The 16859-nt window shown below is 45.8% G+C and overlaps 1 protein-coding gene across 1 annotated transcript in view; it reads right to left on the reverse strand.

Annotated features, from left to right (window-relative positions):
- Positions 1–16859, reverse strand: part of WIPF1 (WAS/WASL interacting protein family member 1) — an 86301-nt gene that overhangs the window by 19436 nt on the left and 50006 nt on the right. The window contains 1 exon segment of the mRNA XM_025200513.1: positions 207–295. Coding sequence (XP_025056298.1) covers positions 207–257 — 51 coding nt within the window. The 5' untranslated portion in view covers positions 258–295.

Raw genomic sequence — 16859 nt, forward strand, 5'->3', positions numbered from 1 at the left:
ACAATGGTACTTATGCTTTATTCTTGAAAGATAAAGAAAACTGCATTCTCCAGGCATCATGGAGGATCCAAAGGTCATGGTCTTTGCTTGACCCTTTAAATATTATACAAGTTGTAAAATATACATGTTTAGCATGTGGATTGGTTTATCCTGTGAGTATTTCTAAACTCTTCCCTATGATCCTACAGTCTTAAAATGAAACTTACCACTGCTAATGTTGGGGGAGGGGGCGGAGCTGGAGGAGGAGGGACAGGCATGGTCTAAAGTCCAACTTTTCCTGAATTTATGGTGTAATCTGTCAGAAAGAAAGGGAAAAAGTATTGTAACAAATCCATAACTTTGGGAAAAATTTCTTACCCCTCACATAATTCCGGGACTATAATAGCTACAACATCACCTTTACACTCCCATTTTTGAAGAACATACCTTTTAAACTCTTGGAAAAGAAACCTGCTGATTAATGCAGTGTTGACATATGTAAACTGGGGGCTACACAGAAGATCTCAGTGGATTACAACTATGATAATTTCGGGTGAGACCAGGAAAGATGTAATTTTAAAGAGCCATACCATGATTATTTTTTTGCCCACCACCAACAAGCAGTGAATAGTAAGGCCCATCCACACACAAACACAGGTGATTTTAGCTACACGCAGTATGATGATAGACACTTTAGGAATATGCGGTAATAAATAATGCTTATGAAAAACTCACGTTGCATCCAGTGAGATTTTTTTCCTGAATAAGGACTGCAAGGTGAAGTCTCAATGATAGCATCCCAATTCTACTAGCCCCATTTTAAAAAGGCACCATTTCTATCACCTCTTTTAAATTCTTGCTTTGACAAGACATAGTCTTTTAACCAGAGTCATTTAAACACCAGAATTTTTAGAAGTTGTAATACACACCATCTTGAGTTTTACCAAGGAAGAAAGCAAAACATGACACTTATCCCTGCATAAGAACCATGTACAACTCCACCACCCCAAAAGCAGCTCCAAGAAAGAACTGTGCTTCTTCCCTGGTCTCCTCTTTCATCCCAAAGGCATTTGATCATAAGAAAAACATCTGAGCTAAATCAGCTCAGTAAATTTTGAGTTAAGTGCAAAAAGAACTCCTACTGCTGTGTCATTCCCAGTCTGAATTTTCTTCTTTAGTGATTAAATGTAAAATTTTCATCCTTGGCTTGCTTCAGAAACCTCTTGGAGGTTAAAATATTAAGTCAGATGTGAGAAACCAAATTGGATGGGTATTTTTAGTCAAAAGTGCTTACATTGTTGCATGGCTACCTTATCTACGGTTAGGGTGCTAGACCTTCTGGTTGGGTGACAGAGTTGACTATGTAGTTTTACTAATAGGTTACACAATAGATTTGTATAGTAAGGCTTGAATAAGAATGATCCTGCATCTTTTGGAGGTTGGACTAGATGACCTCTGAAAGTCTCTTCTAGTTCTACTTTTCTGAGTCTATGATTATAGGTGGTATTTTGCCCCCTGCCACATACTACAACTTTTCTATTTGTTCTTTTCCCATTCTAATGAATTATGGGTGTTGAGAACACTGGCTGTGTTCAGAATTGCTTTAGCTTTAAGGTGCCTTTAATATCAGCCATATCCAACTATGGCCAGAAAACCCTTAGAATGGTACAGAGAATGAAATGAAAATATGAAGGGTGCTGGTAGTGTAAAAGAAATGTCATTTCCAGAAATGCCGCCTTTTCTTTGAATCACAGAGTCAGAAGGGACCTAAAGGGTCACTAGGCTTGACCTCATACTTGAATGTAGGAATGCTGCATTAGCCAGAAATTGCAGCCAGGTTTCCTGCGTGGCAGGTGAAAATTATATCACTGAATCACCAACCTTGAAGAAGCCTGTTAATTTCCTCTACAAGGTGCTGCTCTCAGTTGGAGAGCACCTGAAGTTGTTTACTCCATAAGGAGATAACTTTTGTGTGTTCAGGACCCAGAAACTCCTGGCATTAGGAGCTGAAAGGATGGACCAGGCAAGAATTGGCAAGCAGTGAGAGTCAGCATGCTGACTACCGCCAAACAAGGGAAAGTTCAGATCATTTGACCAACAACTGCAGCAGCAAGAGAGACTATTTCTGGACAGGGGCTATTCCACAATTTCCTGCCTGTCTTTATATTGCAGGTGTCTTTTATCTCCACTCACCAATGGTCTTACAACAGACAGCTGTGGAATACTTAAGCAGCAGATGCCATTATAAAGGCCCAGAACAGGTAAAAGCATTACATGGGAATATATATTAACCTCCAGGCCTCCCTGCCAGCAGCAATACTACTCTTCCAGTTGGCATTCCTCTGAATTACTATCTCATTTTTTGACCATGCTGTTATTTTTAAGGTCTCCAGATAGAATTTGGATAAAACAAGTTCTACTTCAAATCCATCTCAAGCTAAATGAAATATGCTGATTAGATCTGATTAATACTACAAAAGCAAAACTGTATGATCTGACCTGTTAGTTAGCATCTGGACTCAAGTCACTACCTGGCAATTCTCTAATAACTTAGAAATGACTAAAAGGTTTAAGCTAATGTTGGAGTGATGTTGTAGCTGTGCTGGCCCAGGAAATATGCGAGGGAAGGATTTTTGTAGGTGATATATTTTATTGGACCAGCTGCATGGTAGGGAGAGATTTAGACCACCTTTCAGGCACAAAATACCCTTCCACAGCTACTACAGGTTTTAAGTCTGTTAGAAAAGCCTTGTTAGAAATAGATCTCACTTAAAATGAAACTCTGTCTTTTCCTAGTTACTTGTAAAGCCATCTTAGGGCCTTGTTACACCTTACACTGTAAGATGCACAATTGTTAAATCAGCTTAGGGTTGATCGGCTTAGTGGAGCAGTCAGACCTTATGGCAGTGGTCACTAACCAGTCGCTCATGATCAACTGGTTGAGCGAGGAGCCTCTGGCAGTTGATCTCAGTCTGGGGGTGCTGAGCGCATGCATGTTCAGCACCTGCTATGCCAACTGAGATCGACTGTCAGAGGCCCTGCAATCGGGAGTGGCGGGATGCATGTGGTTGGACTAAGCCGTGCCCCCTGCCACTGGGGCTGGGCCACGTGAGTGGGACAATCCCCCTCTGTTCCCTGCGGTGCCCCCTGCCACTGGGTAGCCCAATTCACAGCCCTGCTTCGGCTTCCTGTGGGCTCTGCACCCCCTTGAGGGAGGCTGGAAGGGAAGAAGCGGCAGGACCCTGGGGGCAGCTCCTGCCCTACCCACACCAGCCCCAGCGGGTCCCGCAACCGTGAGCGGACCGTGGGGTGGGGCAGAGCTGGGAGCAGTGCGAGCACAGAGACTGCACCTCAGCCCATGCAGGGGAGCAGGGCCTGGGGCTGCGTCACTTGGGGTGGGCACTGGCCACATCTGGGCAGGGCACAAGCAGGCACCGCCTCCACATGCCCCTTCCCCCACCAGGCTCCTGCCTCAGTTTCCCCCCATGCTCAGTGTGGTCTGCGGAGCCTGCTTGGGTAGAAGTATTGGTGCCCGATTCATGCCCTTGCTCCTCTGGGAGGGTGGAGTCGAGTGGCAGAGCCCCCTGCACTGCTGTGGCATGCAATTAGCTGCCCTCACTGCCAGTCTGAGGGAACAGCCGATGACAAGCAGCCTTCCAGGTGTTAGTCCCAGCTGGGGAGCTGCAGATCTCTTAGCTCTGACAGATGGTGTGTGCACAGGGCTTCTCCTACTCCAGTTCCACCAGGGGGTGCTCTGGGCGAGCACCTGGAGCAATCCTGCTGGAGTAGAAAGCAGAGCACTGGCTGACATTGGGAGACCAGGGGCTGCAGAGCCATTGACAGTCTGCTCCACTCCCCACAACACCTCCCCTTCCCTCCCATCCTGGTGAGAGCTGGCTGGAGAGCACACGGCTGCTTGCAGTCACAGCAATTTCAAAGTGCTCCAGCTGCGGGAAGGGGCAGGGGTTGGACATCTGTCTGCAGCTGAAATGCTCCATTTTTGAAGTGTCTCAATGTTATGTCTGTCCATACCCCATAGCACTGTAAAAAAACAGCAATGCAAAATCCATGCCATGCAAGGAACAAAAAGGGAAGTGATTTACATAGATTCTAATTCAGGAAATCACTTAAACATGCCCTTAACTTTAAGTATGTGATTAAGTATTTTCCTGAGTTGAGAAGTTTGTTTGTTTTTTTATTTAGGCCCTTAATAGTGACTGAAGTATTCAACAAGAGATGGAAAAAAAGGGAAAGAAACACCATCTTGTACTCTAACCAGTTGAATAAATAATAGAACTCAATGTGGTTTTGGGCACTACCCTTGCCTCTAGTGTTTGTGGGTTTCATTCTCCCATTTAAAAAAAAATTCTCTTTCCTGTTGTTGCGTGAGTGACCCATGGAAACCAAAGGGGAAGCTGACTGACGGACTTACACAAAGGGAACTGTGAAATTGGCTCCACATAAACTGCTGTGTCAAATGCAAAAAATATGAACTGATAGAAATTCTCTAACTCTTAACTGATGAGTTACTTCTGTCATTTCAAACTTCCAGGGAGAAGTATGAGTTATACATAGACAGTGTCCATTTTAGTTCTGAACTTTTCCCTTCAGAGTTGTGCATGTTTTCAGTTCCTGATTATTAAATAAGACTGTGAACAAAATACTGTAATTTCTTAAGCTTCTTAAACAAAAGTTCAGTATAAGAAATTTTGGAGATTCTTAATAAAGAGCTAAGACCAATGCTGCTTTGTTCTTCAACTTCCTGTCTAAAAAAAATGGTCAACAGGAAAATTACTTTTCACAGCAAACCACAACCATCCTGTTTCTTAACACAGTCTTTTCACAGCTGCAGTTGCAGTACAGTTTTATCTCATCAAACTTTTAACTCCTTCAACTGACTGAAATGTTTGTTTCCCTTATTTAAATACCATGACAAAAGACAAAAAAAATAGTTTGGTTAAGTCACTGTGAAGTACCAGCCTTACTATTTTGTCAACAGAAAATGTCTTCAGGAGGAGAAAACACCTGTTCTGAAAGGTATACTGCATGGTATAGAATTTATAAACGTGGGCAGCTCAAAGCTAAATGCAGCAAATGATCAATGGGACTGATCTGTTTATATGATCATATGAAGAACAGTATTTATTTTGCATACAAACAACATGAGTTGTTTACTCCTTCATTAGATAAACTATTTGCTTAGCCATAATCATAGTATTTAATTACATTTTTTTTCTTTTTTAATTGGTCATTTTACAACAGTAGAGCTTGGCCTCCTAAGGGAGTTGATAGAGATAGGTGTGAAAAAAGTTATCAGGTTGGTTTGGATGTTTGTGTTCAACTCACTTAAATGTCAAAAGGAAACCCACTACACTACCCCAGGACACACCTTTCAAAACCACTCCCTTCCCCCATACTCAAGGCCAGCAGGACTGAAGTTCTGCTAGCAAAACTCTGAGTGCTTCTCCACTCACAGAGGAACCCCTCCTTTCTGCTAGCAGCTTTGCAAATGAGAGAAAGCTTCCGTTGCTACATAGCATCTGATAAAAAGTGTGCTTGTACTTTCTGCTGGCTGCCTTATCCCCCTTTAACAGCTGGTGTCTTCCAGGGTACACTTCAGGCTGTGCTGGAGCCAGCAGAAATGGTGTGGGGTGGTGATGAGGTCTGGTGGCTTCTTTATGATGGCTGCTTTCTGCTGGCAGGGGTTGTAATCTAGATAAACCCCGGGTTCGGGAAAGGGGAAGGTGAATGGAAAAGACTTACCTAACTACTCTGCTTCTCCCAGGAGAAAAGAGGTCCCTTTGCTATCTTTTTATATATGTCACCAGTAACCAATAATGCAAGCTGTTAACTCCACCAATACATAAAGAGTCTCTTGGGACACGTAGGACTGGATATGCAGTCCTACCCCAGCAATGTGATGGACAGTGAGCTTGGGCTAAGAAAACCCTAGCATACATTGTATTCCCTGTGTAAAGTTTCTAGGGAGCAAGCATGGACTGAGGTTCAGTAATTTATCAAAGCTTAACTGTTTGAGACTTAAATGCAAGAACGTTGCAGATTCTACTCAAATTAGGAGTTATGTTTTGCTATTTTTTACTTTTTCTACAGTACCATATTACAATAGATCATTAAGAAAACTAACCATTTTATTTAACAGAATAAGGAAAAAAATTAAACTTGGGAAGTAAATGTGAATTGTTAAGCTGAACTGACATATTATTATTAGATAAATGCAAACTGGACCAAATGCCTCCCTTACAAACACTTTTTGCTGCTCCACTGATGCCAGTAGAGCTGCAGTATGTGCAAATTAAGTCAGAGCTTAGACAAGGACAACTTTCCAGTGGCTCAGTATAAGATACAAATATCAGATCTTTTTCTGTGAAGTATTTGTGAGCATATATGGCACCTATAAGTGATTAGAAAAAGGTACAGATAGCTTTAGTCACTTATCAGCAAACAACATGATGTACATGGGTACAATAACCTGCATGACCCATCTTACAACTCTTTATCAAGATGCTGATACAAACTGAATTATGATGTTGTTTCCCTGGTACTTTCATTAGTTGAAAAAAGCACCCTTGAGTTTTCAAAAAAGGAATTTTTGCAACTCAGACTGAAACTTTGCACCAAAAACTACTCATCACTCTCCAAACCCTTATTTAGCACAATGGGATATTCAGTTGTGTAGAGCAGTCCAGCATCCTTTCTTTCCTTGTGTGAGCAAACTGTACCTCTTTATCCAAAATTGTATCCCTACATACTGAACATGACAATAACAAAAAGGACTGGTGTATGCTACAAAGTTTTTCCAGAATATTAGTGTCGGCAAGGAACATGAAAAGATCACATCCCCTACAGATGCAGCTCTGCCAGTAAATCCTGCTCTGGATGGAAGACAGTGAGGCCAGCAGAAGAGGAGTTCTGCCACCGCAGCCTGTGCTGTTCAGGGGAATTATGTATTTTAGCAGAAAACCTCTAATAGCTGGTCTACACCATGTCTCCCCTACACGGTTTTGCTGATGTAGCTACATCAGCATAATTACAGTGGCAGATCTTTAATAAGCCCTAAGACAATGGTTTTCAACCTTTTTTCATTTGCAGACCCCTTTGGAAATTTCGAATGGAGGTGCAGACCCCTTTGAATTGTAAGTGTGGGCATTCACAGACTTTTACTTGATCATTGTCATCTTTTGTGGACCCCTTGGACATAGTCTGCAGACCATCATAGGTTGAAAATTACTGCCCTAAGGTGTTAACCGTAGGTCTCCACTCAAGGAAGATGGTTGGTGTATTTAGTGGCTAATAGTTGACAGTTAAATAGTCTGGACTTGTAAATGATCCATGCTGTAACAGCATTTGTCTAGTGCAGCTACAAAGAGAAAGGTGGTATAATGCTTCACACTGAGGCACAACAAGAAAGATCACTTTCAAAATTAAAAGGATAAAGGGCAGAGGGCTAGGCATGGCTGCTGACAGACACGGAAAAAATAATGGTGCAAAGAAAAGACATGTCAGTTTGACCTGGTTCGCCCAATGTCTGTATAGATTGTGTGCTTCAGTGCGACTTCTGCACGCTTTCATCTAATAGCTGATTTAATCACCTATTAGATGAAAGTGCCCAAAAGACTGAAGTGCCCAATCTATACAGATGTTGGGTGAGCTGGGTCAAACTTATGCAGCTCCTTCTCTGGGCATATGCTGGGCTTGGTGTGGGTATGTGCTGAGCTGAAAGTAAAGCTCCATTTTTTCCTGCCGCAAAAATATAAATACTTTGAAAAGCAGTATTAATTTCTTCAAATCTTATTTTTTGGACAATATTGTGTACTAACACTATTTAAAATAAGAGAGGGACCAGTGCCTGAACACTCATAATGAATCCTTGCATGACAGACATAGTTAAGGTACACTACAGAGAACTTAGGACTAGAGTCCTGCTCATTCAGCTCCAAAAACCCCCCAAAAACACTATGTTATCTATGATAAGAATATTTTCTATATTTGGCAACAGAAATTAAAGGCCCCTTTTCCTCAGTGAGGAAACATCATATACAAATCTAGTTATTTATATTTACTGTACAATCAGTACCATGGACTTTCTGCAAGATAAGAATAGAAATAACCCCATTCTATTTCTGGTAATCCTCACAAGGATGCTCCCACCTTCTCTGCAGGGTCAGAACAATAGACTATTGATATTTTAAAGATATATTAAAAATAGCATTGCATTTTGATAAAAGACCTTCTTCATTTTAGCTTCTCCAACTCTCTTTCTTTTCTAAGGAAAGGAAATTAGCAAGCAAAGCCTGATTTTATTTTATAATCCATCAATATTACCATTCCTAATGACAGACGTATCACCACAGATGGGGTTGAAGAATTTGTGTCAACCAAGACAAGACCTAGAAGATCATCGGATCCAAAAGCAGCCACTACATAAGTTACCTAGAGGAGGATCAGTAGTCAGCAGCAAGGATTTTTGTTCTTTTTTTTTTTTTGTTCTCTTTTAGGGAGTCCACCCCAGCCAGTAGTAGGTAAGACGACTAAAATGTTTCCTCAAATCCAGATAAGTCAAAAAGTAAAACCAGCATAGGGAGGCTGTGATCTTAAATTGAGTTATTTTATAAATAATTTACCAAACAATCATGAATGTTGTGCTGATTAAATGCTACAATTACTAGATAAATGGTTTCGTCATCCATCCCACTTCTATCTTCAACATTAATGCATATGTCATGATATGTAGTCCAACCTGACAAAAATGTCATCCTCTTTAAAAAGTTTCACCACACTCTGAAAAGCTACCATATTCTATGAAGTTATATTCTACAAAGGTAAGATGCATGGGAAAAATTCGAAATGGGCCTATGCTAAGACTCTTAGGGCACCTATGTACAGCAGGGGTGACACATGGGGGGGCATGCAGGTGCACGTGCACCCCGAGTGTGGCGGTGCACCCCCTACAAACAGGTGGCATCTGTAGGCGGCCCACAATCCCCTACTGGCTACTACTGCCGCTGCTAGTGGCATCTGCGGGTGGTCGCCGACCCTTGGTCAGCGCTTGCCACCTCCCACTCCCTGCCACCGACAGCGCTGGTAGCATCTGCGGGAGCTCCCCACTTACTGCCACCGCTCTCCCACCGCTGCTGTCATGCTCCTGCCACTGCTGTGCCCCCCCAGCCACCAGGGGCATGCGTTGTTCATGACATACAGTGAGGCTGCTCTGACACGCTATAATTACAGTGTGTCAGAGCAGACTTGATTAAATCGAGTTGGCTGGAGTGTAGTAATTACCAGGCTCCATTAGGGTCAGACATTCAAAAGCTGGAGCCTGAACTGATTCAATCTTTGCAGGTTAGTCTAACCTGCCTAGGTTGAACTGATTTGCAACATTCCTTGTGGAGTGAGGAAATGTGGGCTCAGGCAAAGTGCCAGGAAATGTAGTTGCTCTGGCCAAGCACCAGGGGGTGCTAGAGTGCACCCTCGGATGCAGGGAAGCTGTGCTAGGGGGTGCAGGGAGGGGGAATAACCCTGTCCCTGCCCCCTGCCCAACAGGCCCTACTGGCTGGCATTTGGCTGCACCCCCGCCTGGCTGCTTCAGTGGTGAGGGAACAGGGCCCTTGATGGGGACAGCAGCCCCTGTCACAGTGTTGGGGAACACGAGCCCCTTCCTGGTGTGGGGGCCCCACTGCGGGGCAGGAAGAGCTGTGGTGGACTGTGCACGGTAGCACTGGGGCTCGGAGGGGGCCAAAGCCCTCCAAGCCCCCAAGCACCGCCGCAGCCTGCAGCAGCTTTCCTTGCCCTGCAGTGTGGCCCCCTGCCAGGAAGGGGCTCACACTTGGGGAAACCATGACAGGGGCTGCTGTGCCCATCATGGTCACTCCCTTCTTGCCATGCTGCCCCAGCAACTGGGTGGGGGCAGGACCAGATGCCAGCTGGCAGGGGCCCTTAGGCAAGAAGCAGGGGTATTTCCCCCTGGCCATTGCTGCCACCATTCACTCTGGGCCTGGGGCAGGAAGTGGAATAAGCCCCTTCAGCTGGACACGAGAGGAACAGGGGGGCAGAAAGGGGCTTATTCTGGCACTTGCTGCAGGCACAGAGTGAGCAGCAGCGGCAACAGCCAGGGTGGGCAGACCCCGGTGCAGGGCCCTGGGGGCAGAGGGGAAATAATCCTGCTCCCTGGCTCCTGCCTAAGGGGCCCTGCCAGCTTGCATCTAGCCCCGTCTGGCAGCTGAAGTGGCAGCAGCCCCTATCATGGTTTCCCCAAGTGCGAGCCCCTTCCTGGTGGGGGGGCCGCACTGCAAGGTGGGGAAAGCTGCTGCGGACTGTGGTGGTGCTGGGATGGGGGGAGGGCTTGGAAGTCTCTGGCCCCCTCTAAGCCCTGGTGCTGCCAGGTGCAGTCTGCTACATCTCTGCCTGCCCTGCAGTGGGGGCCCCCCGCTGGGAAGGAGCTTGCACTCCCCAACACTATGGGGATGGCTGTTGACACCATCAAGAGCCCTGTCCCTTCTCTGCTGCAGCGACTGGGTGAGGACATGGCCAGATGCTGGCCAGCAGGGCCCCTTAGGCAGGAGGCAGAGATGGGGGTTATTTCCCCTCCCTCTGGCATCTGCTGGAGGGGGCTTATTCCACCGCTTGCCCCAAGCAGGAAGTGAGCAACAGCAATGACAGTCAGGGTGGGCAGACCCAGCTGTGGTCCCCTGGGGGCAGTGGGGGTAGAGGGGGGAACCCCCCCCCCCAACCTCAGGGTCATGCCAACCTGCTGCTGCAGCAGTAAGGGCAGAGCACCCAGCAGACCTGGCTTGGGTCTCTGCCGGTGGGACAAGGAGGGGGGAATTAAATCCTTCTCTGGCCAGTTCAGCCAAAGCTACTCCCTGGGCTGGTCAAGCCCCCACCATTGGAGCAGCCAGCACAGAGTAGTACAGGTCTATGCTGGTGGGACAGGGGAGGTAGAGGGAGAATAAACTTCTTCCCTGCTCCCTTCTGGGGCCAGTGTCTGGCCAGACTCTTCACCCCTGCTTGTTCCTGCTTGTCCACGCTTGGCTGGGGGGCAGAGGGGCGGGATGCTGGGGGACTCTGGTTAAAGTTAAACCAGGAAGGGGTCTGGGACAGACATTGCATAAACTGCTTTGAGCTCAATTAGTTAAGTCTGATACTACATTCAGCCAGGTTTATCTGAAATTGGTTTTGGCCATTTTGAAACTGGTTTATATGCACTGAACATCTATTCTGTTACAAGTTTAAACCAGTTTCTGATCACTTAAACCAGTTCATGTGTAATATCTGTCCCTAGCCCAGCAGACTCCAGTGTCTCTTGTATTAGTGTCTCTGCACTGAAAAATGGTGATGGGGCGCTTTAACTAAAGCCTGTTTAATAAGCTTTAGAATTAAAGTGCCCCTGCCACTATTTTTCAGCATGGGGCACTGATACAAGGAACGCTCCAGGCACTTCAATTAGAGTAGCTCTCGGAGTCACTCTAATTAAAGCATGCATCCGCAGCACACAGTACCAGAGCATATGTATAAATGCCCTTAATCCTCAAACTTTCAAAGTTTTTGAAGCAAGCTTTGTAGCTTAAGCTTGTCTTGAGAAATAAGTTAATTTTCACATTAATTTCCTATGCTAAAAGAGGAAGAATGGTTCTTGTAGTTATGTAGGGCGGTCAGAGTGAACAAATGGACTGTAAGTACATTGTTTGCATCTAGCTAGCCATTTTAAACCACTTTGAGGGCCTGGTCTTAAACATGACAGATTGAGTCAGAAGCAGACAGACAGCTTACTGTGGTTAATCGTTTCCTGCATGATTAATTTCCAAGCAGAGAAAGAGGAAGGAACAAACAAGAAACTGTAGAAATAAAAAGAATTAATAGAACTCAAAGAGGGAAAAAATGAAGTCACCACTTGATTCTCCTTCTCAAGGGTTTCATTACTTGGTGCAAAGGAATAACTTCCCAAGTAGCCCTTACTCTGTTCTGTTAAAAATGCCCTACTTCTTTTTTTTTTAATGTAATTAGTAAAGAAACCTCCCACCTCCTGATTTTTTTTTAAACTGGCAAGTTAGCCTCTGTTTTAGCAATGTCACTATCAAACAATCAAGAATTACTCAGCAGGAAGAAAAGGCCCCAAAGTTACAAGTATCACAGTGGGAAAAAAAAATTGAAACTAAACCTGATCAGAAGAAAATTTTCCCCAGAAATTTCCATTTTCAAACAAAAATGCTCTTTTTGTTTAAAGGGCATTGCTCCCTAGAAACTTTATACAGGGAATACAGTGAATGCTAGGGTTTTCTTAGCCCAAGCTCACTGTCCACCACATTGCTGGGGTAGGACTGCATATCCAGTTCCCATTCCTACTTGTCCCAGGAGACTCTTTATGTATTGGTGGAGTTAACAGCTTGCATTATTGTTACTGGTGACATATAAAATAAGGCAAAGGGGCCTTTTTTCTCCTGGGAGAAGCAGGATTGTTAGGTAAGTCTTTATCATTACCCTTTCCCAAAGACTGGTTTTATCTAGATTACAATCTCTGCCAGCAGAAAGCAGCTATCATAAAGAAGCCACCAGACCTCATCACCACCCTACACAGTTTCTGCTGGCTCCAGCAGAGCCTGAAGTGCACCCTGGATGGCACCAGCTGTTAAAGAGGGGTATGGCAGCCAGCAGAAAGTATAAGCACATGGTCATGCACTTTTTGTTAAAAAGGCATTTTATTTGAAAATGGAAAATTTAGACTTTTTTGGCCAAAAATTTCAATTCTGAAATATTTAGATTTGAATATGAAGGTTGCAGCTGCAGCATCTCAGCTTCCTTACTCCTCTGTTTATCAAGGATCACTTATTAAAGTCCATCTCCCAGGATGCAATGGCATCCATTGAAAGTAACTGGAAATTGTACTTTGGGGGTCTGTGGCTGTGGTTCATCATGGTAAATTTAGCTTATATACCTGGTATATCTGAATTCTTGATAGGAGGAAAAGACAGTGCTTACAGTACTCTCTCTGCGTTCCAACCAATGCTGAAAACCAAGCAAGTAAACATGGCAGCAATTAGACAAGGAACCAAAGAACTAATTATGAAAAAGAAAGGCCCATAGCATAGCTTCCTTGTCCTCAGCTCTGTCCCATTGAGCCAGGTCACAGGAAGTGGTTGACAGTAGGAAATCCATCAGTCTCTTTCCCATTCACTCAAGCAAGCTGAGCCTGCTGCAGAGCTAGGACAAATTTTCCACATATCTAGGATTTCAGTATAGGATGAACAATATCTACATATGTTTCCTCAGTAGCTTTGGATTCCTTCCTAACATCTGCTGGCTTTTTGAATAAAGCATATGGTCCAGTGATACCCTCTTTCTGCTGAAGATACACTGGGCTAGTAGTGCAGGAGGATAGTTGGACATTACAGGTTACCAGAGGAAGTACGTTAGGAAAGGGAACAGGGGCATAAATCCTCATACTCTGCACTGCAGGGAAAGCTGTAGAAGCAACATGAGATATAAATGTTTCACTCATAAAACTGTATGACCAGAGAATGGACTTTAAGCAGGGAAGTTGGCTTCAAATCCTGAGAACCAGGGAAATTCTGAACAGAAGAAAATGCTGGAGAGGAGAAGTGCTGAACCAGATGGGGCAACTGACAACTGATGCCCAGGAAAAAGTCAACCTATTAAATAGGTACTTTGCGTTGGTCTTTCATCAGTCCCATGGGACGCCCATGCCCGCTACGGGACAGGGAAGTCCGGATGAGGGTGATCCCCTGCCCTCCATTGATGCTGACTTCGTGAAGGAACATCTTGAGAAGCTGGATACCTTCAAGTCAGCCGGCCCTGACAATCTTCACCCCAGGGTACTCAAGGAGCTGGCGAGCATCATAGCCCAGCCTCTAGCACGGATCTTTGAAAACTCTTGGCGCTCTGGTGTAGTGCCCAAAGACTGGAAGAAGGCCAATGTGGTGCCTATCTTCAAGAAAGGGAGGAAAGTGGATCCGGCTAACTATAGGCCCATCAGCCTGACTTCTATCCCGGGGAAGATCTTAGAAAAGTTTATTAAAGAGGCCATCCTTAATGGACTGGCCAACGCCAACATCTTAAGGGATAGCCAGCACAGGTTTGTTGCGGGTAGGTCTTGCTTGACCAATCTCATTTCCTTCTACGACCAGGTGACCTATCACCTGGACAAGGGAGAAGAGATTGATGTCATATATCTTGACTTCAAAAAAGCCTTCGATCTGGTGTCCCATGATCGCCTCTTGGAGAAACTGGCCAATTGTCGCCTTGGGTCCTCCACGATCCACTGGCTGGAAAATTGGCTCCGGGGTCGGACCCAGAGGGTAGTAATCGATGGAAGTCACTCATCGTGGTGTCCTGTGACCAGTGGGGTCCCCCAAGGCTCTGTCCTTGGACCCATACTGTTCAACATCTTCATTAATGATGTGGACACTGGAGTCAGAAGCGATCAGAACTGGCCAAGTTCGCCGATGACACCAACCTCTGGGGCAAAGCATCCACACCAGAAGACAGGCAGGTTATCCAGGCTGACCTGGACAGGCTCAGCAAGTGGGCGGACGAGAATCTGATGGTGTTCAACGCCGATAAATGCAAGGTTCTCCACCTTGGGAAAAAAAACCCGCAGCATCCTTATAGGCTCGGCAGTGCTATGTTGGCTAGCACTATGGAAGAAAGAGACTTGGGGGTCATCATTGACCACAAGATGAACATGAGCCTGCAATGCGATGCGGCGGCTAGTAAAGCGACCAAAACGCTGGCTTGCATCCATAGATGCTTCTCAAGCAAATCCCGGGACGTCATTCTCCCCCTGTACTCGGCCTTAGTGAGGCCGCAGCTGGAGTACTGTGTCCAGTTTTGGGCTCCACAATTCAAAAAGGATGTGGAGAAGCTTGAGAGAGTCCAGAGAAGAGCCACGCGCATGATCAGAGGTCAGGGAAGCAGACCCTACGATGACAGGCTGAGAGCCCTGGGGCTCTTTAGCCTGAAAAAGCGCAGGCTCAGGGGTGATCTGATGGCCACCTACAAGTTTATCAGGGGTGACCACCAGCATCTGGGGGAACGTTTGTTCACCAGAGCGCCCCAAGGGATGACGAGGTCGAATGGTCACAAACTACTTCAAGACCGTTTCAGGCTGGACATAAGGAAGAATTTCTTTACTGTCCGAGCCCCCAAGGTCTGGAACAGCCTGCCACCGGAGGTGGTTCAAGCGCCCACACTGAACACCTTCAAGAGCAAACTGGATGCTCATCTTGCTGGGATCCTATGAACCCGGCTGACTTCCTGCCCTTTGGGCAGGGGGCTGGACTCGATGATCTTCCAAGGTCCCTTCCAGCCCTAATGTCTATGAAATCTATGAAATTAGTTTGGGACTTTGGGGGGCGTATTTGAAGGGCAAAACAGTCCCTTATGTGGGTAATACAAGTGTGGCTCGCCAGGTACACTAAAACAAACCACAGCACAGGCAAAATCCTGGTACCATATATTGGAAGGTGAGCTACAGATGAAAAAAAGAGGGCTGGATGCTGCTGATGACTATATGCTTCCTTTTCTAGGCCTAAATCAGAGAACTGCTCCCCTGCCTCACTCAAATCATCACCAAAATACTGTGAGGTGTTGATGGCAGGTTCCTCGTAGCAAAACTCACCCCTGCCAGAACCATTCAGGATCTAAATGGATGTAGAGATCTAAAACATATGTAAATAGGTGATGCTGGTGATTCCTTTGGTTAATGACAGACAAAGACAAAGAGTGAATTTGACATGAGACTGGATTTGATGGCCCAGGAGGCCCCTTCCAGTCCTATGTTCCTAGGGTGTCTACACACATGGTCTGGACAGCAGCCCCTGGACATCCACCCTAATTAAAACACTACAAAAAGTCACTTGTATTCAGCATCCCAAAACTGTTGCAAGGGCAGTTTAAAGCTCATTTGATGAGCTTTAGTTAAAGTGCCCCTGCCACCATTTTGAAACGTGGGACGATGAATACATACAATGCTGCAACATGCTGGAGCATTCTAATTAGAATCGAGTCTGCTCAATCAAATCGAGTCTGTTCTGATGCATTCTAATTAGAACACATCAGAGCACATGTATATGCACCACTATATTCCTTATGGCTTCAAAATTGGGCTCCATGTTATTAAGTGGAACCCAGGTCTTGTGTGGTCAGTTTGGAACAGGGTAAATTTGTCCCTTTCCAAACTAGGACAAATTTAATTTTGGTTACGGCAAGGGTATCTAACGCACCCTGTGCCCCAGGCCAGATCCAGGGGCCAAGATGTGGCAGCAGCAGCAGGGCTAGCAAAAAAGGCAGCGAGGCAAGTGGTTGTGGCTGTGGTGGGGCCAGCAGCAGAGGCAATGGGGCAAGTAGCCACAGGCCAACTGTTTTTTTGCTGCAGGAGAGGTGGTGAAAGGGCAGTGGCAGTGGGGTAAACAGCTGCAGGGTGAGTGGGGCTGTGAGCTAGGATGGTAGGGGGCAGGGCTAGATTCTATGGCAGGCTCTGCTCCCTGCTACCTACACCCCCAAATTCCCCAGCCCACCAGTAGCCCAGCAGGTCAGATGGCACAGCTCCATGGGCTGGATGCAGTCCATAGATCGTATGTTTGACACACCTGGATGAAGGTAACATTGCTAAAGTCAACCGCCCCACCCCCGGCACTTACTGGCAATCCAGCTGCCGTCTGTGTCACTGGGGCCCCACCCACAAGCATGGGGCAGAGGGACAGCCCTAGTGGCCCCAGCCTGGGCCCTCCTGTCCCCTGCTGCCCTGTGCTGCCTGGGGGGGCTCTGCCAGGAGGACCCTGGCAGAGCCCTCCCAGCCCCTGCTTCTAAGGTAAGTAGAAGGTTTTTTTTTCTTTCTCTTTTTCTTT

This window comes from Alligator sinensis, unplaced genomic scaffold (genome assembly GCF_000455745.1).
Source record: "Alligator sinensis unplaced genomic scaffold, ASM45574v1 scaffold321_1, whole genome shotgun sequence".
NCBI lineage: Eukaryota > Metazoa > Chordata > Crocodylia > Alligatoridae > Alligator > Alligator sinensis.